Source organism: Callorhinus ursinus, unplaced genomic scaffold, assembly GCF_003265705.2.
Source record: "Callorhinus ursinus isolate GAN/ISIS: 27379988/994484 unplaced genomic scaffold, GSC_fseal_2.0 scaffold122, whole genome shotgun sequence".
NCBI lineage: Eukaryota > Metazoa > Chordata > Mammalia > Carnivora > Otariidae > Callorhinus > Callorhinus ursinus.
In genome coordinates, this window is record NW_027397184.1 from 893,456 (window position 1) to 921,449 (window position 27,994).

The 27,994-nt window shown below is 59.2% G+C and overlaps 1 protein-coding gene across 2 annotated transcripts; it reads left to right on the forward strand.

The window, feature by feature from the left end:
* The first annotated feature begins 15 nt into the window (after nt 1-15).
* FAM163B (family with sequence similarity 163 member B) lies at nt 16-27,991 on the forward strand. Of its 2 annotated transcripts, none has more exons than XM_025859497.2 (3): nt 16-298; nt 24,677-24,792; nt 25,397-27,991. In XM_025859497.2, the coding sequence occupies exons 2-3, from the start codon at nt 24,700-24,702 to the stop codon at nt 25,796-25,798; spliced, it is 495 nt and encodes a 164-aa protein (XP_025715282.1). In that variant the 5' UTR covers nt 16-298; nt 24,677-24,699; the 3' UTR covers nt 25,799-27,991. The 2 variants fall into 2 exon arrangements, with proteins under 2 accessions (XP_025715282.1, XP_073746008.1); XM_073889907.1 differs by lacking the exon at nt 16-298 and adding an exon at nt 24,493-24,564.
* The last annotated feature ends 3 nt before the right edge of the window (nt 27,992-27,994 follow it).

Below are 27,994 nucleotides of genomic sequence, written 5' to 3' on the forward strand. Positions count from 1 at the left end.
CGGGACTGGGCTGGAGCCGCGCGTGCGGCTCGCAGGGAGCCAGCTCGCGCGTCCCGAGCCGCGGCCGCAGCCGGAGCTAGCAGAGGGCTCCTGCCCCGGCACGCAGTCGCCTCCCGCGGGCCTCCGGGCCTCCCCAGCGCCAGCCTTGCCCGCCTGGCCCCAGCAGGCGCCGCAGCCCGTGGCCTGGGCAGGAGCGGCCGCCGGTAGCTGCGCCCTGCCCGGGACGGACGCCGGACCGCCCCGTCACGTGCGCCCAAGTCCTCGGCCGGCCGGGGCAGCGCCGTTCCCATGGTTCAAGGTAAGCGGGGCTGAGCGGTCGCGGGGCACGGGGGCCGAGGACGCCAAGGACGCAGGGAGGGAAGCCCCGGCTCGGTGTCCACCTCGGCAGGAGCACCCACTGCAGCCTTCCTGGCCGCCTGGAGCCAGATCCCTGCCCCACACAGCAGCCCGGCCACACCACTTGTCCCATCTTGATCTTCCCTGGAAGTGCGCCCCTGTGGAGGAGGCTGTGGACTGCGAACGGGGACCCAGGTGGGCAGCAAGGGCCTGAGGGAGGCAGGGGACCCACTGTGCCAAGGGACACCTGGGCTCTGTCTTAGCCTGGGCATGAAGGAAATCGGGGAGAGAAAGTTTCCGAGGGGAGCCTGGCCTCCACTCTCTCTGGTGCCAGGAGCTAAGACCTTTCATTTACTGAGGCTTGCCTTCTACCAGACACCTGCTGGGCACCTTACCTGCAAGTAATCATTCATTCAGTTCACCCAACACCCATGAGAAAGGGGCACTGGTCCTATTTGACAGATGGGGAAACTGAGGCTCAGGGAAGTTTGATCACTTGTCAAAGGTCACACAGCCAGTAAGTGGTAGACCTGACTTCAAACACCCCATTGTCATTGCCACTGGCCTCACCCTCACCTTTGTCTGAAACCTCAGCTTAAATTGGGGAGAGGAGCACCAGACTGGCATTTGAGTTGTCCTAGCGAGGAATAAAAAGACTCTCCAAACACCAAAGATCCAAGAGAGATTCCCTGTCCACACTCCTGGTTCAGCCACTTCCTCCCACCCAGTGTCCGGCACTCCCAAAGCCAAGGACCACATGGACACTACTGGTCCTGCCAGGGTGCATCTCATGGCAGCCCCCATGACTCAGTGACAAGAATCTCAAAAGTCAAGTTCACTGACCCTTCTTGAGGATCAGGGAGTGTCCCAGAGGTCTTAACCCCTGCATGCCCTGTTTTCACATTCCTCGGGAAGCTGGAGCTCAGGAGAGCCAGAGGAGACAACTTGTCAGCCTTCCCCCAGCATTCCCCTCAGCTCATGCCAGGACAGGCTCTTGGTGGGGGGCGGGGGGGGCATTTCCAGACGCCATGGGAATTTCCAACCCCAGAAAGTTCCCACTTGCTAGGACACATCCATCCCCCTCTGCCAGTGGCATAGGATATAGCCTAGGTGACCAGAGTTCTTCTTCCCTAAGCAGGTGGCGCAAGCACTTCCTGGACCCAGGGGAGGGATTGACTTTAGTCCTTTGTGCGCTGACTGCAAGCTTCCTTAGGAGCTTGGGTGCTGGGAACTTGTGACAAATTCATCTTGCTCCTGAGGCTGGGACTCAGGCAATGTGGGGTTTTGTCCAGTTTTTCATTTGGCAGTGGCCGTTGGGCACCTGCATGACAGGGTGAAAAAAACGGTGATCCTGGCACTGTGGGTCCTCCTGACTTCTGGTCTCCTGGCCACCTGAGTGTCCAGTGGGGCTCACTGGTCTGGATTCACTTGAAAGTCTGGGAATTGAACGGTTTGGGGGTCTGGGAAGGACCCACAGGCTCTCCCAGCCTCGGTGCCCAAGGGGTGTGTGGGGATGGGTGCATGGGGAGCTCTGGGGAGCATTGGCTGGTCTTTCTGGAACTCACTGGCATTCTCTGCTGAGAGCCTGGCCTACAGAAGTGTCGCAGCTTCTCAGCCTGGCCTCCCCAGGGGAGAGGGGAGGGCGTCCACCACAGAGCCTCTCCCAGCCTCCAAGGCTTCGAGCTCTCAGACACACATTGCTTACACCAGCATAATCGTCAAACATGAGTAAGGACACTTGGGGGGAAAAGGGTGGGCACAGCTGGAGGAGCCAAGACTGATCTGCCCAGTTCTGTCCACCTTTCTAGGTGACCTTGGACAAGTCACTGTCCCTCTCTAGACCTCAGTCTTTCAGCTGTGAAATGATGGAGTGGCTCATGTTATGTCCCCGATGGGCCATTACCACTCTGTTCACCTAAGCCTTGAACTGAACGGGTAAGCCTGGGAGGAGCTGCAGTATTGAGGGAGGACAGAGGGGTCCTGAAATCTCCGGGCAAACCTGAGCCCAAGGCCCCCACTCAAGTGATCACCCCAGGCTTGCTTGTTTGGGAGCCGGCTCTAAATCGCTGACTGCTGGTGCTGGTGCTGGTGCTGGGAGAGCCATATGGCCCGGCCGGCCTGGAGGCTACACAGCAGGGCCCCACTCCCTCAGGGAGGCCCCTGGGCCTGCTCTACAGAGTGGAGGCAGCGAGATCCAGTGAGGAATAATTACAGCGCTCAGGAGGGGTGAGGGAGCAGGCGGTGCTGCGGGAGAGTTATTACGTCTCTGTAAATTGCTTCTGACTCCGGGCAGGAGGCAAGGCACAGTGGCAACAGGGCCCCTGTCCTGTCCCCCCGGGAGCTCCCGGCCCCACCACTGTCTCCAAAGTAGCGAGTCTATGTCTGTCCATCAGTAAGAGGCAGGTTGTGGATTCTGGGCTACCTCGGGGAAATTGCTCAGCCTCCTCGTGCACAGAACTGAGGGTGCTTCTGGCTTCCCCGCCAGCACACGGTGGCCACGGAGAAACTGGGCCTGCCCGAGGCGCTGGACGCCCCGAGTCTCTTCCCACAGCATGCTCCACGGAGGCCAGGGCGACCGGGGGCTTCTCAGCCTTGCTTTGCTCTCTTCCTGGCCTTGGTTTTCCTTGCAGTATCTTGATCCCTTTGGATTTGCTCCAAAGGGGATTTGACAAGCCCAGCCTCTTCAGTGTTTGCCAGCCCCTCTCCTTCCACCGTTGAGCAGAGAGGCTCCTGGGCGCGGGTGTGCTGGTTTCTCTTTTCAAAGCTCTTTGTTCCCTTGGGAATGAGGTCCCCTCCCTGAACAGACTCAAGCTGGGGAGTCTTCCCCCCGGGCTTGGCCCAGCCCCCTCCCCCCCCCGGCTGGGCGCTGTCTAAGGATGGTAGGGGCTGCAGGAGGAATTCCAGGGGCACTGACCACCTTGTCCCAGGGGCAGGGTGGGCTGCAGCAAACTCACACTGAGGTTGGTTTCTGAGTCTGGCGTTGCTGCTTCCTGGCTGTGGGACGTGCCGGGCTGTGAAATGGGGACTGCGGCCCCTACTTCCCTGGGGGCCTTGCAGGATGAAACAGATGATCCTGGTGAGAGTCCTGGGGCCTCTGGAGTCGGGGAGCAAGGGGGAGGTTAGATCAGGCAAGGCTTGTAAGCCCTGCTCTGGGGGTGGGTTTCTCCAGCAGTCCAGAGAAACCACAGGCATTGTGAGCCTGGGAGGGACACGGCCAGATCCGGCCTCTAGAGAATGTTCTTGGGCTGCAACGTGAAGGATTGCTTGGAGAGAGTGAGGCTGGAGGCAGGAAGGCTCTGGAGGAGGTCACTGCCTCCAGTAAGAAGGGAAACCATGGAGGCCTGGACCAGGGGAGTAAGAAGTGGGCAGCAACCACCATCCAACTGAGGTGGGGGCACCAGGCCGCCCCTTGGGTGGTGGGAGGGGCCCGGGACGGAACAAATAGCAGTCCTAGAGCACTCCTCTGCGTGGGGCCGGGCCAGAGACCGGGGCGTGGCCGGACATGCAGGATGCGCCAGCACACGGGGTGAGGACGCAGCCCCAGGGGCCCCGAGGGGGACTTTCTGTTCCAGCAACATCAGCGCAGTGTCAGAAGTGCCCATCACCGCCTGTGCTCTGCGCCTGGTCCCTGCCCACCTCGGGCGCTTGCCATGGGAACGGGCCCTGGCTGCGCCCGGCCAGTCACTATACCCCTGTGCTCAGCTTTCCCAGGTGGCAGAGGTGGGAGGAGGCTGGGCCAGTCACGAGGCCCACGTGGAGGCCAGCCAGGCTCCCGGGGCTGCAGCCTCATCTGCCACATTCCTCCGCCACGAGGACGGGTTGGTTAGAGTGGTCAAGTGGATGAGAGCATGGGCCGATGGGGCTGACCAGAGCCATGTTTCTGCCCAAGCTGTGTGTCGCTGGTGAAGTGACTTAGCCTCTCGGGGCCTTGGGTTCTTTGGTGATAATATTAACATCTACCTCATAGGATGCACCGGATTACGATTCAGCTGGCTGACTGGGGAGGGCAGTCCAGGCATGCTGCGTGCTAGCAGAAGCCTCTCTTCCAGGCCTGGTCCACCCCTAGGGCAGCCCCCGGGGTGCTTGTTTCCTGGCTCAGCCACAGAGTGGCCTCAGGGCTGACCAGCCTCGGGGCCACCCTGGCTCCCTGGCTACCGCCTGAGCCTGGGTTCTTCCCGACCAGATCCACAGTTTCTGCAAAGCAACAGCAATGGCAGAGGTGGCCCTTCGGGGCGCTCCCAGTCGGGCCCCGGCCAGTGGGGCCCTCTGCTGGCCTGGGTCCTTGGAGAACAGTCCTCCCTCTTATTATTATTATTATTATTGTTGTTTGTTGTCATTTGCTGTACTTAGTTGCGCATCCCATAGGAGATTACACTTGGAGCAGTGCTACCCCAGTGTGTCTGCAAAGCAACATCAGTGTCCCTGGGAACTTGCTGGGAGCGCAGATTCTCAGACCCCCTCCAGACCTTCTGCTTTAACAGGCTCCCCGGGTAATTCCTGTGCTCAGTGAAGTTTGAGACACACTGTTCTAGAAAACATTCTGTTCACCAAAATGGAAAACTGACTCCACCTGCAGAAAGCTACCGCAGGTGACTGTCTCCTCCAAGCCACTTAGGTTTTCAGCTGATCTGTATTACATTTTAATGCACCAACGGGATTTTTAAATAAAATACATTGATGCTGGCTCTAAAAGAAAAATCAAACCCTCCATTCGTTTGTTTTTCATGAAGTAAAAGGCGCGGGCGTCCCAGCTGTGACCACCCCCGCCCCCCCCCCCCCCAGCGCTCGGCACCTGCTAGTCGTTTGCGTGCCGGCCACCCGGGCATCTTCTGGGGGCTTGTCTGCGTGTGTTCCTGCCTTGCCCTTTTAGCGGCAGATCTGGATCCTCTCCCCGAGTCAGCACCCATCTTCTCATCTGTTCACCTGGCCCCACATTAGTAAGCCGGGGTGTAGGTCATCCTGGGTTTTTGTTTGTGCTGGATAGTGTTATTGATTTGCTCACTGGTGTAATCCCAACAGGAAAGGATCTCGTGGCAGAAGGGCCCTGAGGGGGGTGCCCACTTGTGAATAGAATGAGGCAGCAGGGCATGGGGCAGCTCTCAATGGATTGTAACATGGGTGTGCAGCAGCAGCCATCCCAGATTCGGAGGAAGATACCCCATGGGCCAGACAGAGCAGTCAGGGAGGGCTTCCTGGAGGCAGAATTTGAGCTAAACCCTCAAGGAGGAGTATGGAGTGGGGAGAAGCAGGCCTGCTGGGGAGATGAGGTATTTCTGCCGTCACTGGGATGCGGGACACCTGTCTGTTGACTTGGGCTGATAATCAGTGACTCATGGAAGATACCCTGACTTTCTCCAGCAATCCACTCCCCGTGAGGGTGGGGGGAACCGGTTGGCCACTTCCTGGTGGTCTCATTGGCTTTGAGCCTCAAATCTGTTGTGATTGAAGTTGGCTTTCCCATGCATCACCCCCTTTCATCCTCTGGTCTCTCTGCCCAGCCTCGAAAGGGCTCCCCACCGTCCCGGTGCTGATGGGGCTTTGCTGCAGACAAGTGAGGGACCCGCGGCAGAGCCCCCACCCCTGCCCCATGGCCCTGCCTCAACTCCAGAGCGCCAGCCGGCTTTGGCTTTGTGCTTCCTGCCCGTGCGTCCCCCTAGCGTTGGCTCGGGTTATTTTGCCAGACTGCTGGGAGCAGGAACAGGGGCCGCTTGGAGCACAGGAGTGTGTGTCCCAGGGTGTAGGAGGGGGCTGGGAAGAATCATTAGTGTGTCCCTGACACTTGGGGGAGGGGGGGCGCTTGCCTCGCAGTGTCTGAATGTCACATTTACTCCCTGTCTTCCCAATTCTCCCATTTGCTGTTGGCAAATGCACTTACTCATTACCTTCGGGAACCTTCCTAAAGCAAAAATGCTCATTTTTCAGATTCCAAGGCAAGCACCGAGTCCAGACGCCCTTTCTCTGCAGGGCACCACCCCCCCCCCGGCCACTGCTCCCAGAGCCCAACAGACCCCGCTGGCTTAGGGAAGGACCCACAGTTAGGGCCAGGACCCGTGTGTCTGTTGCTATCAGGGTCTCCCCTAGAAATGTCTTTGAGAGGGCTAACTCCGGGATATGATGATCCAATTTTGGTTCGAAGGGGGACAGTGAAAAGGTCTAATGTTTCTCAGAAAAACAGCAACTTCTTTGTAACACTGTCAAATTGCGAGCTTCTGGTATTTACCTGTGTTTAGAGTTTGTTTGGTTAAAACATTCATTATACAGAAGGCTCCTGGCTCCGTGCAAACCCATTTACAAAATTAAAAATATAGTCAACTTTAATTTTACCTTCACGGAACTTCCCACACGAGAGTTTCCTCTAATTACCGAACAGATTTCTATTTCAAAAAGAAAATTCTTGGTTTACGACGCAGCGTCTTACATAATCACTTTTGTGGTAGATTTTGACTACCACTGGCTATATCTTGTTTTTCCCTGCACACCCTCTTCTCTCTGGAATTAGCCCCACCGTTGAACCCGAGGCCTGGGGGCATGAGGGAGGCCTGGCAGCAGGTGGGTAGGGGTCCGGCATGGCTGCAGAACCTGTGGCATGCTCGAAAAAGGCACAAGGGTTAGGACTCCACAGCTCAGCCCAGCCCCCGTCGCACGACCCTCCCAGCTGGTGAGCTGAGTTGCACTGTTGAGTCACTCTGCACCCTGGTTTCCTGGTCTGTAGAAACGGGATGGTTGTACCCCTCTTGCAGGGTGGTGGTGAGGATTCTTCGTCACCTGGTAGGAGCATGACAGAGGGAGCCTGGTGCTAGATTCTGGGGTCTCTGAGCACGGTGGGTGGCAGGTCCTGTTGCATGACACCCGTGGTGGATCTCAGGTTCCCCGTCAGCGTGTGCAGCTGGGGGTTGGTACCCTGCTTTCATCCCATCCCAGCTGAGGTCAGAGCCCAGACCCCCCCTGCAGCCCAGAGGGCCCTGCATGCCACAGATGCTGCTAGCCCCCCAGCCTCCTCACTGGCCCGTCTGCCCCACTGTGCTCCTGCATGTCGGCTCACTTTAACTCTGGAACACGCCCAGAACCTTCCTCCCTGGGGGTTCTCCTGCCTACTCCCCTTTCTTCCTGGACGATCTCTCCTGGCTCGTGAGGGTCTCGGCATCCACAGTGTGCTTCAGGATTGCATCCCTGACCCCACGGCACCTCCCTGGAGGTCAGCCCTATGACACACACCCTTGGACCCCCTGTGACACTGGCTCTGTGCGTCTTCCCAACTGGCCTCCCTCTGCACACAGGATGGGGAGCCTCCGGAGGAGGGCACCTGTTGATGCTGTTCACCCGTGAGCCGAGCACCTGGCACGGTGCCTGGCACAGAGATAGGAGCACTTGGTAGATATTTGTCGGATGGCTGGAAGCTTTTGGGCCGTTCTGCGGCCCGACCTCATCTGCCAGGGGCTGGAGCAGCTTCTGCCCGGCCTCTCCCTGGACCAAGACCCCCCCACCTTTAGAGCCACAAATGACATCTCTTTTCCCACCAGAAGCTTCCCTCCGAACACTCAGAACCTCCTCGGGGAGGAAGGGCCTCAGAGTGTTCCAGAAAGGGAAGTAAGCCAGCGTGGCAGGAGCATGGCCAGCTGTGAAGCTGTTTGGGGGGTCAGCGGGGTCTGCTCGGGGCAGCGCTTGGCGTTTTCCAGCTGCAGGAATGTCATGGTGGGGGCAGGACTGGGGCTGGCGGGTCTCCCTCAGTCAGGCCTCAGCTCCCGGCCAGGCCTCCGGGGTTAATGCTGCCATTCTTCATTGACAGCAACTGCTGGTTCGCTGGTTAAAAAAAAAAAAAAAAATCACTTAATCTGCAAGACGCGCTCTTTCAACAACACGCCTACACTCACTGAAAAATGGCTGAGCCCAGTTTTCTTACAAAGGGAAGTTGATGTAAAACAAATTGCTTCAGGCAGGGTCTTTGCTGAAGCCTGGGCCACCAAAGACTGCTTGGGGTGGCAGAGTTGCCCCCAGAACTTTCTAACGGAGCTACTGAATTAACTGCAGTGGCAGAGCCTCGTGGAGGGGGCCGAGGCAGGTCTGCGGTCCGTGTCTGGGGCCCGCCTGGCAGGCAGTCGAGCGCCGGGAACTGCATCAGATGAACGAAGAAATTGGGGGTGGGGGTGCTGGGCAGAGGGTTGACAGCTTCCCTTGGAGGCCTCTGCCCCCAAGATGGCGGGTGCGCGGGCAGGTGGGGCCTCCTGGGGGCCCTCGTGGCTTGTACTTGGAGAGAACTTGAGGTGACCCCAGGCAAGAGCGAAAAGCCTGGAATGTGGCCAGAAGCCAGAGGTGCTGCCCTCCTCCCTTCTCTGAGGGTGTGTATCCAACCCTCAGGCTGACCGTCTTGGATGAACTGGGATTTCCAGAGGGAAATCTCCCATCAGGGTTCATTGAGCAGGTGATTAGACCAGGTAATGTCCAAATCTAAGGGGGAAAGTGGGACTCTTAGATTCCAAGCATCATTATTCAGATGTACTGATTCTCTGAGCCACGTGGCTCTCAGTTTCTGGCAGTCCATCATTCCACCACCTTCGCCTGACCTCTCCTCCCAGGCTCCAGTAGTCCTCTGGCTGTCCGCCGCCCTCTGGCTGCACACCCCACACGAGATCCTGCCTGGAGCCCCAGCGCAGAAGCGGGGGGGGCCTGCCTTAAATGATCTGCACTGACCTCAGACAAAGGCAGGGATCCAGGGATCTCCCTGGTAGGTGCCAGGTCCCCTGGAGGGCATCTGAACTCCCGGGGGAACGCCCAGACACGGATGGTGCAGCCCACAGCCCGCCCCCAGCTGCTGCACCGTCCAGCCAGTCCCTCTGGCACCACCAGGTCGCTCGACTCACCTTTGCCTGGGCTCACCTGTTGTTCCACACACATATGCACACATGCCGTATACACACACACACACACACACACACACACGCATGTATTTATTCAGGGACAGCAGAGAATTGCAATTCAAGACAGGCAAGTGACGGCAAAGCCATAGGTAAGTCCCGAATTGTAATTCCATATATATATATATATATATATGTTCCTGAATAGACCTATTTTGCTAGTAAAATAACTGGCTCTCCTATTTTTAAGGTTAGCGATACACACCCACACATGCACGCATGCACACAGCCCCGGGATGAGAGGTGGCACTGCCTGATTGCAGCAGGGCAAGGCTGGCCCTGGCCCCCCATGGGCCCCGGGCTGTCCTGGCTGAGGCAGGGATGCCAGGGCAGTCAGCGTGCGTGGGGTCGCCTGAGGTGGGGACACAGGAAGGAACCCTGGGAGTTGGAGAGGTACGGCCGCACTCCACCGACCCCCTCCCCTGGGTGACCCCACCTGTGAATAAGGATGAGGACTCCTGTCTTCCTAACTCACGGGGCTGCTCTTGGGGTAGATGCTGAAAATTCGTCTTAAACAGCAGGGAGCTGTCCAGACACAGGTGGTATTCGGGGGAATCCGTCCTGGGGAGCGTGGGGAGAGAGCTGACAGTTCCGGCTCGCTCCCTCCCTCGCTCCCTCCTTCCCTCCCTCCAGTCCAGCAGCCAGGTCCAAGTGCCCTGACCTGTTGGGTTAAGGAGAGCCCACCTCCTTACTCAGTGCATGCAGCTTACCACGGCACCCGTGGAAACTGCGGTAACCGTGTGAACCGCTAGAACGCATATGTGTGTATTTGGTTTATGTTTTCAAAAACCTATGCGGATTTTGCTTCTGCTTTTACACTCCTGTGGGGATAGGGGAGGTGAATACAAGGCACAGGGTTGTCCTATAGAACGTGCCTCGCACCTCCTACACTCACTCTGCAGGGCCCGGGTCCCTGACGTTGGGGTCTCCCGTGGGGAGAGCCCCTGAAAGGGCCGCTGCTCCCTCCACCTGGGCTTCCCCCCAAACAAGCCAGATTCCCAGTCCCTGATGAGGACTCCCCAACCTGTGCTCGGCTTGGGCCACTGGAGACCCAGACCCAATGAGAAGATAAGAATCTTCCAGCAATAGATCCAGAGGGCGTGCCCTGGCCCGGAGCTGGACTGTGGCCCTGCCCTCCGGGACTTGGGAGTAAAGAAGAAGAGATGGTATTCATGCTACTCTTTATTTCATCTTAATTTCGGAAAGATCTTTGCTGGACAGAAGATTCTAGGTTGGGGTATTTTCCCTACTTTACACCTGCCACCCGCTGTCTCCTGGTGCCCACCGCTCTCACCGCAAAGTCCGCGCGTGGCTCTCCCACTTTGTTGCTCATGGGCCTTTGTCTCTTCCTTCGATTTTCACGTCATTGCTGGTTCTAGACAATTTGCTCAAAACAGTTCCTCTTTGCTCCTGGTGTTTCTTGTGTGTGGAGAGTTTTGGATCTAAGTTTCAGCCAATGTTTCTTCTCACCGGACCTCTGTCTGCGTGGGCCTCCCTGTGGGGGCGCCAGTCCCGTGGGCGCTGGGCGCCCCTGCACTTCCCGAAGCCCTGCTCCCTCACTCAGGGTTTGTCTCTGTGCGGGTTCATTTTGGCAGTTTCTCCCCACGTCTCCAAACTCACTTCTTCCGCGGCACCTAATCTGATGTTGATCCCATCAAGTGTATTTGTCATTGGAGCTGGAGTCTTTTTTTTTTTTTTTTTAATCTCTAGAAATTTGGTTTGGGTCTTTCTAACGTCGTCCGTGTTTCTACCTGACGTGCCCAGTTTCTCCTCCCGCGTTCGGACCACGGCGGTGACAGTTGTCAGAACGATTTTAATGTCCTGGCCTCCTAAGCCTATCACCTGTGTCATTTCTGGGTTAGTTCCGACGGATTGACTTTTCTCCTCATTATGGATTGTACTGTGGGCTTCCCCGCATGCCAGGTAACTTTCCACCGGATGCCAGTCGTGGCGGATTTCACCCTATGCCTCTCTGCCAGCTTTGTTCTGGGATGCGGCTGTTATTTGGAAACAGTTTGATTCTTTCAGCTCTAGCTTTTATGCTTCGTTGGGCAGGACCAGAGCAGCATTCAGTCTGGCCCTTCCGGGTTATGAACCTCTCCTCTGAGAGCTGCGAGCAGGAACTGGACCTGTGTGAGCATTGAGTAGTGTTCTCTAGAATCCTTTCCAGCGGTTCTCTCTCTGACCTCAGGTAGACTTGGTGCACATCCCAAGGTGAGGATGAACGATCTAGAAAGCATTTCGGGAAGGAAAGGGCACCAAACTGCAGCAGGTGGAAAGATGAGCACCAGAGCTCCGTGAAGGCTGTTCAGGAGCAGACAGACCCTGCTGGACCTGCCCTGTGCCCTTTCCTCCTACTGCCCTTATGCACCAGCTCCCGGAGCCCGCCTTGCTCTGCCTGCCTCCAGGCCTTTGCACTTGCTGTTTCAAAGGTGGGGGGGACCCAGAGCAGAAACCAGGATGCCCTAGGAACTTAATGAATATTTGCTGTTGAACTGTTGATAAACTATAAATGCCAAGGACATAGTGTGGACAGTGAGTGCTATTAGATCCCAGAAGAGGGAGCCGTATCCAGGATCTGGAGGGCAGGAAAGGCTTGCTCAAGGAGCATGCTGACCGATAGCCAGGGATTTCAATAAGCAGAACTGGAAGGGAATTCAGGGCCCATGGAACGGCACCAGCAAAGTCCCAGAGGCAAGACCATGCAGCGTGTGGTTGGGAGGCCCAGGGAACAAACCTCTTAGCAGACTGGCTTAAGAAGCACGCAGGGACGGCAGACGCCTCGATGAGGAAGTAAATCAGGGACCAGCTCGGAGGGCCGGGAACACCCAGATGTTCGGGGCCTAGACCAGGAGAGTCATGCACAGGCCTGACTTCCAGGGGGGTACTTGGCTGGAGTGCTGGGGGTGCCTACAAAGGAGAACCATGGCTCCAGAAGTGCAGACATGAGACATGACAGGAAAATAAACACAGCACAGTCTGCGTGTGGGGCCTCGTCTTGTCAAGAAATCATCAAAATGATACCTGTTAGTGGACTCTTAGAAATGCCCCCAGCTCTCCAGACCCGACCTCACCCCATATGTCTGCATTCGTCTCTTTAGCCCTTCCTGAGCCCCCTGAGCTGGGTGCTGAGATGGACTGGGCCCCGGAGCTTGCAACCTGAGAGGAGAGAAGTCACGGGCTTCCGAACAGAGACACAAAGGAGAGGTCAGTGCAGGCTCCGTGGAGACCACTGTCATCTCTGGGCCTTGGGTGGCACTTAAAGCTCTGTGTCAAGTGCGCGTCTGGCCCGACGGTCCTGCTCCCTGGTCCCAGTCGTTGCCACGCTTGGCACACTGCCGGCACTCAGTGGATGTTTGTGGAAAGGAGGAAGAGGGGGGCTGGAGACAGGCATTTACATCCTGCTTTAAAGGTGAGGGAACCAAGGCCTGTGGTCATCCTGACACTAAGGAGGAGAGTCTGGATTCACACCCAAGTCTTTCTGACTCCCAGACACACCAGGATTGGGAGGGAGAAGCCCGCCCCAACTGGCATGAGTGCAGGCTGCCTGGAAGAGGAGGTATCGGAGCTGGGCCTCAGGTGGTGGTGGTGGTGAGGGCTCCACAAGAGAACAGGTGTCATCAGCCGTGGCGGCTCAGATGAGATGTGGAGAGTGGCCTGGGCTAGGGGCATGATTGCGGCGGCCGATTCGGGGCTGCTGAGCTCCTCAGGAGCTAAGGGGAAGGATTTGAGGGAGGTTGGCTGTAAGGGAGGAATCAAGCTGATGCAGGGGTCCCAGCTGGACTGCAGAGCAGGGCCTCACCGCGATGGGGATGTCTGCTCCTGCTCTCTGCCCTTGGGCAGGTTGCATCCCTACAGAATGGAGACAGCCACCCGGAGCTCCTGGACCAGTGAGGGCCACGCGGTGAAGCCTGCATCAGGGCCCAGCACCGCCTGAGTCCCCCGGGGAGGGGCACCCCCAGTGCAGCCCAGGTCCCGGAGGGGGGGCACCCCTAGCATGGCAGGCAGTACAGGGCATCCACAGGTGTCTGCGGTCCCAACCCAGCAGGCCCGGTTCCTGGGCCCGCCCCCCGGGACCCTCACATATTTGGCCTGGGGCAGGGCTGGGCGATGCGCTGCCCGGGTGGTCCTGATGTGCGGCCTGGGGCCAGCCTGTCGCTCCCCCGGGGGCCTCGTTAAAGCACAGGTTCCCACTGTTCCTGAGCAGGGGATCTGGGCGGGACCCGGATTCTGGTTTCACCAGCTAGGGATGTTCTGAGTGAAGAAGTCACAGGCCCAGAGCAGCCTCAGGAGCTGATTGTCTGCAGGGCGGCCAGGTTGGTGGCTGACGAGGGCAGAGGGAGGCCCTGGGGGCAGAGAGGTTGGTTTTCTTGTTCTACAAGAGCTGGGCTCTCTGTGACCGGGGGGGTGGGGGGGCTGGGCCCCCCCCCCCCCCACCCCCCCCCCCCCCCCCCCTTGCCTCCTCCCGGAAGCCTGCCTGATCGCTGTGCCAACCCTCTGCCCTGAACTGCTCACGAGCACTCACCACCCCCACAGGGGACAGGGGGCCTAGTGCCCCCCGGCCCCTCCCCAGGCCCTGGGAGTGGGACCCAGCTGGCTGCCAGTGACTGACGAGGTGCTTGTCCAATCCCGTGAGATGCCAGAGGCAGCCAGCCTTTCTGAAAAAGCCCCCCATGTCCTCGCCCGGGCCCCATTTCTGCCTCTCGCCGGCTGTGCGCCCTTGGGCAGGTGACATCATCTCCATGACCGCCAGTTTTCTCATCTGTGAACCCCAAGGATGATGATGAGGCTTGAATGGGGCGATGCGTGCATCCCCCCCACAGCACCAGGAACGCAGGCGTCAGTGCTCTCCAGGAGCGCTCTCGGGAGCCGTGGGCTTTCCCCAGGGCACACAGCCAGAGCAAGGAGCAAAAGCAAATGTGCTCAGGGTCTCCTTAGTCTTCCCCCTCCCGAAATTCATCTATGGCCCCAAAGTCTCCCCTCCCCTTTTACCTCCCCCGGCGTTCAGCTCCCAAGGGCACTGCCTTGGCTGGTGACTCACTCCACAGGCATATGTGGAGCTCTTGCGGTTTGCCAGGGCCTGTGCATCAAGGTGACGCCTCACTGAGCTCGCAGTCAAGAAGGCAGCTCATGATGCAGAAGATGGGCCAGGCCCACGGAAGAGGGTCATTAGGGTTTCATCAAACTCGAGGTGCCGAGCTGTAGGGATGGGCAAAGGCCTGGAGTCAGCCGCCTGGCTGTGCTTCCTCCCTGTGTCCAGACCCGGATACGCTGTGCTCTGTGCCTCAGTGTCCCTGTCTTCACATGGGGACGCTCAAGGGGCCTGGGCGGAGAGTGTCCATGAGGGTTAAGTGACATACCAAGGGTAGAGGCTTCAACTCAGTGCTGGGACGTGGTGTGTGTTTAATAAACGGAAGCTCCGACCGCTCTCCGTCCTGTGCACCTCCACCCTCTGACCTGGGCCCAGGGGCGGCACTCAGTTCTTGGAAGAGGAAGCTGAAAACAGAAAAAGAAATTTAAGTCAAGCAGCAGAAAGGGTTTTGCAAACCCAGCTTCTACCCACTGTTACTCTTAAGGGGGAGAAAAAGGCAGCCCGACTGCAGCTGAGCTGGTGCTCACCCTCCCCACCTGCCCAGGAGACTTGGGGGGGCAGGCAGGTCCAGGAGGTGAGGGCCACAGTGGCGAGACCCCACCCCTTCCTCCCCAAGCTCAGGGCCTGGTCAGTGGGGGCTTGCCAACTGGACCCAACCCCATTCCAATCCCCCCTATTTCGGAGCCCTCACTGTGTCCTTGCGCTGTGCTGACCCCCAGTGACAGAAGGGCATCGGAAACACGGCAAACCAGGCTCTTGCCTTCATGGGGCTTGTAGTCGGATGGGGCAAAGAGGAGGATGTACCCCTGTCCCGTCCCTCCCACCTTTAGGCAAGCCGTGGGGGGCAGCCAGGAGGAGGGAAAAGACCAGACAGCAGCTTTGGGGTGGCACACCAAAGTTCAACCCTGCTCTCCCACCCCAAACCACGTGACCCCTGTGCACTTCTCTGGCTCTGTTTCCTTGTCTGTGAAATGGGGTGATGATAAACCTGCTCAGACTGTCCAGGGATTAAAGATGTTGGTGAAGGGTGTCATGCCCCGCCAGGCACAAAGGGTGCTCAGGACAAGATAATGTGCTTCTTACTAATGTGAGGTACTGGGAGCCCCCCCCACCGGGGTCTGTGAGGGGGGCAGTGACCTATCCAGACAGGTTGAGGAACCCCAGCAGGGCAAATGAGCAGGAGGGTGGCGGGGGAACCCCTGGGCAGCCTCTCTGCTGTGTTGGAGGCACTTGGGCATGAACTGTGAGCGTCTACAGACCCACCTACGTCCTTCAGACCACGGGAGGTCAGACAGGAGAGGTCTGGGGGCGGCTGGGGCCCTAGAGCCAGACACTGCTGAGCTCAACATCAGACAATGGGGGCCTTGCCTCCTCCTCCCACCCCCCCACCCCCACCCCCACCCCGGGGCCCAAGGATCGGGTTCAGGGTCGCTGGCCGGTGCCCAGCCCTGGTTCTGCGGCACACATCCAGGGTGACTCTGGGTAGGACTCCTTCTTTGGGGGGCCCGGCCACCTGTCTGACAGAGAGCGGACAGCAGCACACACCACCAAGCCTGGTCCCCACAGAGCCGGGGGAGCCAGCCGTACCCGACCACTCGCCTCCCTGCGCACCGAGGGTCCGCTCCTCTGGACGAGCAGGACGGGGTGCTGAGGCAGGGCCTCTGGGACGAACGGCAACAGTGACAGCTCAGACTTGAATTAATTTTGGAGCAGGCTCTGAGGGCAAGGAACAGCGTGGTAGCCTGCCTCATAAAAGGGCCCCACAGGCTGGCCCTTCCACAGGCATGATTGGGTGCTGTCCACTGCCCCCAAAGGACCAGGAGGACCTGCATGGCTTCGGCGGGGCTCTGTGACAGAGGCCAGGAGGGCCTTCCCGAAGGTTCCTGAGGAAGGGGACGGCGACTGCCTGGGGACCGTGCCAGAGGTGGCAGGAAGCCCACCCAGCTGGGGGTGCCCTCTTTCCCAGGCAGCAGGGAGGCTGAGCCGCCTGGCCAGTCCCGGTGGGGCCGGCATAGCAGCTCCCTCCAGTTTCCCGGCCATGGCCCAAGCGCCCCAGCCACCCAGGGCCTGGGGTCTGTGCTGAGGTGCTGAGGTGCTGAGTCCTCGCCACACGGTGCATGGCCTCCCCTTTGCTGCCTCAGCCACGTGCACAGTAGGCCCGGAAGGAACGCAAAGACCAGAGGTCCCTGCTTGCTCGGTGGGTTGCTTCATTTTTCCAGCCTCGGTTTACCCCTGGACTATGTGGGTGGGGTCATCTTGCAAAGAGATGCATCTACTCCCTGCTTCCCACGTGGCCTGGGGAGTGTGGGTGGGGCGGCCATCCCGGGGGGAGTCGAGGGGAGAAAGAAGCTGGATGAACCGTCCTGAACAGAGCCGGGAACGCCAGGCAAGGCCCTGCTCCCCCAGTGCTGACCCCGACGGGGACTCTTCAGCAGGGGCCTGGGGAGAACTTCTGGAAGTTTGTGAGCCCCAGAAATGGCCAGCGCCTTGTGCTCTTCCTGGCAGTCCCTCAAGGAGCCCATAGCGTGCAGCAGGCCAGCCCAGGGCATCCTTGGCTTCCTGAACACCAGCTCCCAGCCACGCCTGGCAGCACCAGCCCCCCTTCCCCCCGCCTCACTGCAGGCATTCTCTGGCCTCCACCTGGTGGTGGGCACAGGCCTGGCTCCCTGGGCCCTGCACCAGGTGGGCCTGCAGTTTGGGGAGCTTGGAGAGGAGATCTCCAGGGGCTGCTTGGAACCGCCCCTCCAGGCCCCGCGCCGCCAGCCCGGCCCAGCCCAGCCAGGCTCTGGAGAATATCCTGAGACCAGCCACAGGGCTGCTGAGCACTTCCCTGTCTATTTATTACCAAACCCAGGAATCTGGGAGCCCGCGGAGCGTGAAATTAGGAACAAATGTGGAGGAGGTCTAGACAGGAACTCCGCGGCCACTCTCACTCGCGGACCACGGGGCCCTTGGGCTTCCAGGTAGCAGGAGCGCTTTTGTAACCAGACAGATGTGTTTGTGGAGGAAAAGGCGGGCTGGCTCTCCATAAGCCCTTGACGAGACAGCAGGATGGGGAGAGGCCTGCGGCGGGGAGGCAGGACCCTCCGCCAGGCTCCCCCAGCCTCGGTTTCCCCATCTGGAAGCCAGTGGTGCCATCATTGCTCGGTTGGAAGGGCTGCTTGTTACACAAGCAGATTCCAAGGCCCCCCTGCAGACCCAGAGAGACCTGGGCATCCGTGCGTGTGTCCCAGGCATCCCCACATTCTGGTGCCTGGAGGGTTTGGAAGTCGCTGGCTGAGAAGAGCCAGACGCCCGGCTGGGGCGCAAGGATGCCGGGCTCGGCTTCTCCTTGGCTCCTAAAGGAGCGCCAGGCCCCTCAGGTGAACGCGGGCGGACAGAAGCCTTCATGAGGCGTTGCTGTGTGCCCTGTGCCTTGCAGGGCTTGGGGCTGGGGCCGGGGGGATGGCGCGAGAGGAACAGAGGAAAACAGGAGTCTGAAACCCAGTGCGGGGGACGTGTGGTCCAGATGGCAGCCGCGTGGGGGTCTTCTGCCAGAGGAAGGTGGTTATGGGGAGGGGGCTCCGTGGGGGGGGGGGGAGGCAGGTGGAGGCTGCCGTCTGGCTCTGCAGCCAGGTGTTTCCTGCTCCCCGCCCCCGACACCTCCCCGTTTGGTCTTCCTGCTCGGAGACCACCCGAGCTCATAAAGCAGTGGGCCTGCCCGCCTGCCCGCCGGGGAGACTGGCTAGCCGGCCCCCTCCCCACGGACCCTAGGGGTGGGGTGAGGGTGCACAGACGGGCCCCGTCTCACAGCCTGTCCCTGTAAAAACCGAGGGTGGGGACAGGGAAGCAAAGCCGTTTATAAAGCTTTAAAACCATTTATGGTCCCAGGGGGCAGATTAACAATTCAGCACGATCCCCGCCAAAACGTCTTGGCTGGCAGGGCGGTGAAGACTTTAGGGAGAGCCCAGGAGGAACCTCCACCAGGCTGTCACTGCGTCTGCCAGCACCTCTCTGCCTCCCAACCTTTGCTTTGCTGTCCCTCCTCCCACAGCTGTCCCCTTCCTCCGCCAGCCCAGCCAGTCCCTCCTTCCAGGGAGGCCCCTGGGGTCCCCCCAGTGCAGACCACCTGTCTCCAGCCCTGCCCCCCAAAGCCCTCCGTTAGTCTCTTGGGCACTCAGCATAGTCATGCTCGGGACACAAGTGTCCAGGGGCCACTGGGCCGGCCCGGTTTCCTCCGGGCTCCCGGGGAAGTGCGCACCCAGCGTGTCTGCAGCTCCTCGGTCCGCCCTGGGGGATGCCCTCTTGATCTATGGCCTGGACCTGTGGCTGGCACTGTTTTACCTCTGCAGTCCTCAAACTCTTTCCTGCATCTCCATCACCCCAGCCCCTGGCAGGCTGGGCTGGTTAAAGATACCAACGTAGATGTTTCACGTCTGGAGCTGCCGGAATGGGTGTCTAAACCCTGCCATACCCATATTACGGAATAAGGAAACTGAGGCCCAGGGAGAGGCCTGAGGCCCAGGGAGACCAGCAAGTGTATGGCAGGACTTTCCTCACCTGCCCCCCCATCTTGGGCAGGACGAGGGCCCCTCAGGCTCATCACCGTGGTGTCCGGCCGGGCAGTCCCCAGGCATGGGAAGGAGGTCTGAAAGGCAGCGGCCCAGCAAGGATGGCAGGTGTGAGGGTCGGAGAAGCAGGCGTCTGGCTGCTGCTTCTTCCGAGAACTCACCGTGTGAGGTCATGGACGAGCCACACCGGCTGCTCACACTGGCCTCAGCTTCTCTGTCCATCCCAGGACTGGCGTTTCCAGGAGAGAGAAGTTCAAGAAGGCTTCCTGGAGGAAAACGCAGCATGCTCTTGGCCCCGATGGTAGTGTAGGCCCTGGAAGGGCAGAGGAAAGGGATCCTGGGGGTGGGCAGGGCCAGGGCAGAGGGGTGGCAGGAGGGTGGGGCTGAGGGAAGCCATGTCCCTCGGAGGGGGTGTTCAGAGTTAACTGTGGACTGATGTCAGGCCGGGGCACCAGCAGCACTGCCAACCGCGTGCGCGTCTGCTGGCCGGGCCTGGCCCCGGGACTGGCGCCCGCCGCGGGCGTTGCTGCCCCTCGGCATGCGTGTATCTGCAGAGCGAGGCTGAGACGCTCCAGCTGGACGTGGCCGGGGTGTCGGAGCCGTGGCTGCTGACAGCCCTGGGCGCCTGGCCTGCGCCGGCACCCTTCCCATCACGCCACCAGGCTGCCTGCCGCTGGAGGGGCCCCGAGAGCCAGGCCGAGCAAGGGGCCTCCTGGATCTCAGATGCAGGAGAGGGGCCCTGTGGCCACCACGGCCACTCTCCAACGTCCTCCCGGGCCTGCCAGAGGCGGTGGAGCCAGGGAGGGACACGTGTATTAACAATAGCCGTCTGAGCACAGTACGCCGGCCGGCCAGTGGGATCCTCGATGTCCTCATCACCGCACCCAGGAGAGAACTGAGGCACGGAGCCAGCCCCATGCTTGCAACTAGCCGGAGGGAGAAGCAGGCTGGCTCTAGGGGGTCTGCTGGGTGCTGGGTGCTAGGGGCGCTGAACTGCCTAGCAGAGCTTAATCCCTGCACGACCTCTCTTGACTTCTTGCAAGCTGAGTAAGCTCCCTCACTGACGAAGTAGGAGCATAATTATCTTTTGGGGTATAAAGAGCAGAAACGCAGGCAAGGTGACACAGTCACAGAATGAGTCACTCTGCGGATGCGGGGAGGGACACGCACTTCCGCCAGTCGGGACCGCGGCTCGGCTCTCTCTGGGCACCGGCGTCCTTGCGCTCTCCACCCCCACCACCCCTCCCAGGACCAGCTCCTCGGGCCGTCACACACGTGGCTGGAAGCACCCGTGTCTCTGCCTTAGGTCAGGTGACCAGCAGGGACTGGCCAGGGCTGGGTCCCAGGCCCATCTCTTAAGAGAGAGGGGAGGACTGGCTCAGCCTGGGGCACACGTCCACCCCAACCCCAGCAAGCGACGGCCAGAGGGCTGGCAGCCGGGATCCACACGCGCTGCCGAGGGCCAGGCTCGGAGAGGAGAGCAGGGGCCGGCCAGCGCCCTGAAGCCCACAGGCTGTGGGACTTTGCATGGTGGGGGGCAACAGGGGCTCAGCTCAGTCCCAAGATGTGATGATATGGCAGGTCTGACCTCCACCCTGACCCCAGAACTACTAGTGCTGGGACCTCTGCCAACCTTGGTTTGCTCATCTTCAAACGTGGGAACCACCACACCTGCGGGGTCTCCCAGGGGCGGTCCCACCTGACAAGCGCTGGGCAGGACGGTGGGGAGGCCAATGCCCTCTGGGCCTGGGAGGCCCTGGATTCCAGGTGGTGGGCCGTGGGGCCTCTATGCCTTTGGGCTGCAATGGGGCCTGTTTGCCGGAATGGTGTTCCCGGATCAGCCCACCCTGACGGGGTGCTGGGGTTTGGCTGGATCGCCGGAAATGGCCCTGCACTTCTCTGAACCTGACTCCTCATCTACAAAGTCAGGAGGGTCCCAGTGCCGGCTCTGCCCTCCCACGGCGCCATGGACCCTAGGGAGGGCTGCCTGGGGTCCATTCCCCTGCCGCTTTCTGGCCGCTTCAGGGTAAGGCTGAGGTGGGCTGTGGCATCCTGGGAGCCCCACAGGAGGGCAGGGAGCAGGGGAGTCAGGCCAGCAGCTGTTGGCTGTGCTTTGCCTCACCTCAGCAAAAAGCGTGAAATGCATCTGGACAGCAGGCCTGGCCCCTGCCCAGCATCCCCCCGCCAGCCGCCTCGCCTGCACACCCAGCTCCCTGGATCTGGCCCCAGGTCGGCCTGCACCCTTGGCAGGGCCAGCAGGCCAGCTGGCCTCAGCCGCCCCAGGGGCCAAGGCGGGTCGAGCTGCCCGGCAGGGTGCCCAGGAATGTGGGGGTCCCCGGGGCTCCTGCTTTGTCTGTGTGGCCTGCGTTGTGTTCCTGACTTGGGCCCTGTCTGCACCTCTGTCTGAATTTGGAGCTGTCTGTGAGTCTGTGTCTCGTCTCATCACTTTGGGTCTGTCCAGATCTGCCTTTCTGTCTATCTATCTGTCTGTCCAGAGTCTGGGTTCCCACCCCAGCCTTGCCTCTGATGCACAGTGTTGCCTGGAAAGACTCTCATGTCAGTACATGGTCATGCTCCCTGCCATCTGTAGACGGGGTGCTGGCCTTCCTGCCCAGCCTGGCCCCCTCCCCAGCTAGCTGTAGAGTCTGCAGGGAAACCCCTACACCTTCCACCTCGCCTCACCCCTCCTACACTGCTGCCCGAGGGCAGGGGCCCAGCCCCTCCCTCCCCACACACCAATTGCTCAGATCTTGAGTCTCCGAATGAAAATCCCATGTCAATTCTCACACATTCCTGGAAGGGGAAAAATGGGCCCAGATTCCAGCAAGTCTTTGGCAAGGTTTATCAAAAAACTTTAGAAAAGTGCACACCATAAAGCTATTTGTTGCACATTCCTGTAGTCTTTTAAAGTGGGAAATAATGCAAATGCTCACCCATAGAGCCTGGTTGAGGAAGCTCAGCTTCCCCACACTATGGGGCAGCAGGCTCTGCAGGGGTCCCTGGGGATGTTCAGTGTGACCAGGGCGCATATGGTCCATGCAGTGATAGACGGCCTGGGGAGACGGGGAAGGGGCAGGAAGTATATACAGAATGCCATTTTGGAGTAAGAGAAGGAAGGAACTATATCTTCACTTCTATTTTTAGAAAGAAGCAATGGGAGGTAAACCTAGAACTAAATAAAATTGTTCCCTCTGGGGCAGAGCAGGGGAGAGGCGGGAAGGGAGACCTCTCTGCACCTGGTTTTATGCTTTTGACTTTGGAACCAAATGTTTTCTACCATTTAAAGGCAAAACTAAATCAATTAAAAAAAAGAAAAGTAAGAACTAACTGGAATAAATGAGTCTGAGTATTGAGTTGGTGGAAAAACCATCCTAAGAATTATTTCAAGTGACTTTGAGACAGTTTTCTTTTTTACTATCCACCCCTTAAGGGGTAAGGACAAAAAAGAGGAACAAGTAAGTATCCGATTCCATTCAGTGGATGTGTTAGTAAAAATATTGGTAATGTTATTTTTAAATTATTATATGTAATAGGGAAAAACAAGTAAGGAATAAAGTCAATGTAAACTCATGTTTTATTTTTCTTTTCCTAAAAAAAAATTATTCCCTGGTTGTGGTGTCTGAAAAAGCCTAGAACCAATGAAAACTCAGGAACAGCTAACACCCTTAGTGCTCAGACTATGTTCTCTACCAACCACTTCCCACTAAGAGACCCAGGCTGTCACAGAGGAACAGTGGGGGTCCCAAGGCCAAGAAGAGCTGGGACATCTTGTGCCTGAAAGCCAAATATTATCAAGGATTAGTGGGGGGGGGGTCCCATCAAAATGACTCAGGAGTGAACGTGGAGGGGCGTCCAAACCCACAGTCCCAGTGGGGTCATTTGAACACCAAAAAGTACATTCAATGTATAAAAATCAGTGACATCAAAGTGATATTAGGAAACCACCACACACCTCTTGGGGAGCCAGCATATTCTGGAAATTGATAAGGAAGTGAGCATCCGGGCCTTCCCCTTGCAGACTGTATTTTAGGATAACCATGTAGGTATTAGGGAAAGTTCTTTAGAGAAGAATTGGAGTTGAGAAATGCAGAAGAGATGATAGTGTTTGAAACGTCACTCTTTGCAGCCCCTAATGAAGTAATGGATCTAAGTAGCAATCCCCAAAGGCTGCTAAATCGATTAGGTGGAGGGCCAATAAGGAACCTTCCACTGGAGGAACTGGGCTGACAGCAGCTGAACCCCACCTGTTATTCTCGACATGACGACGAGAGGGACAGAGTCTCAGCTCCTGGAAGCAATGTGATAGGAAGCCAGTTTAGAGGACAAAACAGTGATGGACCACGACCAGTGCCACTCAAGGAGACCCAGCCAGCTCTAGTACATGGAAAATTCTGTCAGAGAAATGACCCAATTTCTTAGATAAACAACCTGGGGCAGGGAGTGGGCGAGGAGATTGGAGGGAACTGGAATGTTCTAGAGTCAAAAGAGCCAAACGCAACTGGATCCTGATTTGAACAAACCAACTGTAAAAAGACATTTTGGAGCTGATGGAAGGAAGCTGAACACAGACTGGGTATTTTTTTTTTTTTTTAAGTCTTCATCTGTCAGATTTTGCACTAAACTGATATGCTCTGGGATTTCCTTTCATATCAATTGCCGCCCTCCCCTACCCACGCCATGCCCCTGCAAAAGAGGGATGGCAAATGGGAGCGGGGTATGCTGGAGCCAGCGACTCCTGGCTTGTGGGAGAGGCTTGCTAGCCATCCAGGAACTTTGCAAGCCAGTTGTCCAACCTTTGTAACTTGAACCAGGCCATAGTGAGAACGGGCATCAGCGACTGCTCCAAGCAGGGCGCTTTGCTTCTGGAATGGGTTTATCGGCGCCCGGGTGGGCGGACAGAACAGCTAACAAGACGGTAGCCAATGACGCACGTTCGTTCTGCTTTTGTTTCTGTGACTTGTGCCGTGATGGAGAGTTTACAAGGGGGCCTGTCCTTTGGCCTAGAAAGCCCACTTCTAAGAATTTATCCGCAAAGAGGAACTGAAGTGGGCCATGGCTCAGATGACTCCAATCGCTTAGCTACAAGAATGCTTACTGAAAAACATCCACTTTGAATATTTTTTAAATGTAAACAACCTAAATATCAAAAAAGGATTGGTTTTCAGTCGTTGAAAGGTGACAGAGTTCCGGAGAGCGGTTGTACAACGGAGTGGCATATTTAACGCCCCTGAACGGTACACTTCATATGGTTACGATGGCAGACCAGGTTATATGTATTTTACCCCAGCTAAAAATTTTAAAGAAAACAGATCACTCGTGTCATACAATGGAATATGCCTAGAAATCATGTCGCGGAAGGAAATGTAATGATATGGAAAAATAAGGATGATCTTGTTAGGTTACAAAACCATATGTTCAGCTTGACTGTGTTTGGGTGAATTTATAAAAAATGCGTGAGCTCGGGAGAGCCAGGCTGGAAGGGCGCCATTCCCTGAGAGCGTGCTACGCTGAGTGCTGAAGTGCGTGCTCACGGAATCTTCTCGGAGCCCCTGGAGCCAGGCTGGGGCGTGCCGCTAGCATCAGCCCCTCCAGATGTGGAAGCCAGGCCCCGGAGAGGGAGGGGCAGCGCCGGCCTGGGTCTCCTCCTGCCCCTGCCTCCCGCCTGCATGCCCGGGTGTGTTTGATCTCCCCCTTTCAGCCAGTGTCCTCAACTTTCCAAGCTATAAGGGCTTGTTTTTGCAGCAAGGAAGCAATGATGCAGTAAAGCTGGTGGCGTGTGTTTGCAGGCTGTTGATGGAGAAGGGGGCGGATGACAGCCGGGACAGTGGTCATCACCGGGGGCATCTTGGCGACTGTGATTCTGCTCTGCATCATCGCTGTTCTGTGCTACTGTCGGCTCCAGGTAGTCCCGGGGCGCTGGGGGGGGGGGTGTGCGAGGAGAGATCCCCCCACCCCTGCGCTCGTGAGGGCTGGGGCCCAGGAAGAGGGGGAGGGTCAGGTCCTGCAGAAGGTGCAAGCAGACAGCCCTGGCCTGGGTCCCAGCTGTGGGGGCTCAGGATGGTGGCCACCTGGCTCCCCTCACCCAGGGCTCCCCAGACTCCCTGCAAGGAGAGGCCACCGAGGCTCAGGGAGGGTAAGGCAGGCGAGCAGGGGTGGGTACCTGGGCCGTGCTACTCGCCCCACCCCGCCCCTGCGCTCTTCCTTCCCTGCCCACCCTGTAGGGCCCTCCAGGTCTCCCTGAGGGGAGGGGAAGCCGGAAGTGGAGGGCAAGGCAGCACAGCCCAGTGCCCATCTTCGGGCTGCTTGACCCTTCTGTGCCTCAGTCTCCCCACCTGCAAAATGGCGATGACCCTCGCGCCTGCCTCCCGCTGCAGTGGGGATGAAGCCAGCCCGTTCCTCCCCGCAGCCTTCAGCAGGGGGCCTGGCCTGAGCGTGCTCCCACAGTGTGGCCACCGCGCGCGAGGGGCGTGGGCGGGAGCCGGGGGTCACCAGCCCTCTGCCTGCAGTATTACTGCTGCAAGAAGGACGAGTCGGAGGGGGACGAGGAGGAGCCTGACTTCGCTGTGCACTCGCATCTGCCCCCGCTGCCCTGCGGCCGCAACCTCGTGCTCACCGACGGGCCGGCGCTCTACCCGGCTGCCTCCACCTCCTTCAGCCAGAAGACCCCGCAGGCGCGCACCCTCTGCCGCAGCTGCTCCCACTACGAGCCACCCGCCTTCTTCCTGCAGGAGCCCGAGGACGAGGGCGTGCGCAACGGCGGGGAGCGCGTGGCCTACCAGAGCATCAGCCGGGAGGACGCGGAGCTGCCGCCCGGGAGCTTTGCAGGGCTGCAGGCGCTCAACCCCAACCGCCTGTCGGCCATGCGGGAGGCCTTCTCCCGGAGCCGCAGCATCAGCACCGACGTCTGAGCGGCCCCGCCTGCCCGACGGGTCCCCAGACCATGGTGGGGTCCCCGGGCCGCATCAGCCTGGCCCCGGGCCAGGACCAGGGCCCGGCCCAGCCCTCCTCGCCTCCCTGTCACCACGGGGGCCCATGGGGGAGCTCTGCGGCTTACGGCACAGATAAGGCCCTGTGAGCACACGCACGGCCGCCAGGGGTAGGGGCTGTGGGGCCTGGGCCTGGAAGGCAGGCAGGCACAGGCGAGGGGTGGTTCCCAGGTGTCAGCCTGCAGGGCAAGGCAGGGCTCTGGGGCGGGAGACACCGGGCTCCTGACGGTGAGGCTGCCTTTCAGTGAAGCTGCCGTGGAGCGTTGGCCCCCAGCCCCGCCCCGGGAACGTGGCCCTCCCTGGCTGCAAGACCTGACCCCGTCCCCTCCCCTCCCTGGGCCTCCGCCTTCCCACCTGTTCAAGGAGGAGGGCTGACTGCGGTGCCGCTGGCCCGGTAGCAAGTGCAGACCAAGTATTCTGTCCTGGAAAGGGGGCCGCTGTCCCCCCCACGCCCCCCCCACACACACGCACCCGTGGCTTCCAGCGCCAGGCTGCTGAGACACTCTTTGGGCTGGCCTCACTGCAGATGCCCAAATGAGTTTCAGGGCTGGCCGGGCCCTCGCCATTCACAGCCCCACCTGGCTTTTTGGTGAACGAGGGAGGCACAGAGGGAGGAAGAGGCCACGTGCCAACCACCTGCTTCCGGAGTGTCCACACCACGATACGCACCCCCTTCTGAAGCTCTGGTGTGGTAGGCAGACGGAGCAAGGATCAGGACCAGAAAGACCCACTATCTCCCTGTGAGACTTGGGACAGGCCCTCCTACCCACTGGGCCTCAGCCTCCGGGAGCCCTTCAAGCTCTGGTCCCCGGGAGAGACACCCCCTGAGCTCTCCCACCCAGCCCCTGTGGCTCAGGAGGATCTGGGAGCAAGGCCCATGATCCTGCTCTTGCTCCACGGAGGACCTCAACTGAGCCCACTCCCCACCAAGCTCCCAGCAGGGCCAGGGTCTCCCCGGGAGCCCACCCTCCAGCTCCCTCCCTCTGGCTGGGGAAGTGATACCCAATGGCCACCCCAGGGAAATGCCCCAGACCCAGGGACCCGGGCATGGGGAACGCAGCTCCCCCACCCAGCCAGAGGCACTGAGCATTTCCTTCTCTGCAGCAGGGCCCCAGAGCCCCCGGCCCTCTTGGGGCCTGCCGTGGAGCCCCCAGGGTAAGGTAGCCCCTGTCTGCCAGGGATACAGGCCAAGCTCCTCAGCCAAGCCATCTTCCTAAAAGCCAAACAGATCTTTGAGGGTCCCTGAGCCTCAGGGCAACCTGAGCACCTGCCTCTTGCCGAAAGCCCCAAAGAGTGGAGTCATCTGGATGTGAGAAGAGTCGGGGAAGACTTAACTATTTTTAGCTTTCTGGATTATTTCTCCTTCTTCCTTTGTCCTCCTGCCTCAGTTTGGACATGCTATTGGAATCCATCCCCAACTTTCCTCACAGCCAATCTCCCCTCCTTTGTGGAACCCCATGAATTTGTTTTGTGCATCTGCTTGGGGGGTGGGCTGGGGTGGGGGGCAAGCACCCTGTGGGCGGCTCTGTCCCGGGTTCCTCTTTCCTTCTCTGGTCTCTATTCTCTGTATAGATTCATAGATCCACTTGAAATGAGATAAGGACCCCTCTGTGTGAGCTCCCGCAGCTGCACTGTGGGGACCTGCAGGGAGCTGGTGCTCCCTGAGAAAAGCGAAAGCCAATAAAGCTCATCTCCGGCACCACCGCCACGCCGCCGCCTTCGGTCCGCCTGGGACTCCAGGCCAGCCCAGACCCCTCCCCGGCACTGTCTGGGAGGGGGCCGCATCCAGTCCTGTGCCAGGCGGAGGCGGCCTGTCCTCTCCCACCTGGGGCGTCAGCCACAGCACACCGCGTCTCAGGGTATTTCCCAGGGTGGTCGTGTCTATCTGCCAAGGCTGGGAGCCACTGGCCTAAACTCCGAGCATCTGGAGAGCGGGGTGGAGGTGACAGGCTGAGTCACCTGGGACCAGTGGTGGATGGTCTCTGGGCCTGTGCTAGCATCAACACGGTGGGGTGATAGTGATGCCCGCTTCACGGGGCTCTTAGGAAGCCCATGGCGCAGAGCCTGGCACACAGTAAGGGCACAGTGAGTGTTGTCGGAAAGCAGGATGGGGGAGGA

Bases quoted from the DNA above. Each gene is read 5' to 3' on its own strand.
- FAM163B (XM_025859497.2), top strand. From the start codon at position 24,700: ATGACAGCCGGGACAGTGGTCATCACCGGGGGCATCTTGGCGACTGTG. The intron at 24,793-25,396 runs GTAGTCCCGGGG...CTCTGCCTGCAG, and splicing joins TGTGCTACTGTCGGCTCCAG to TATTACTGCTGCAAGAAGGA.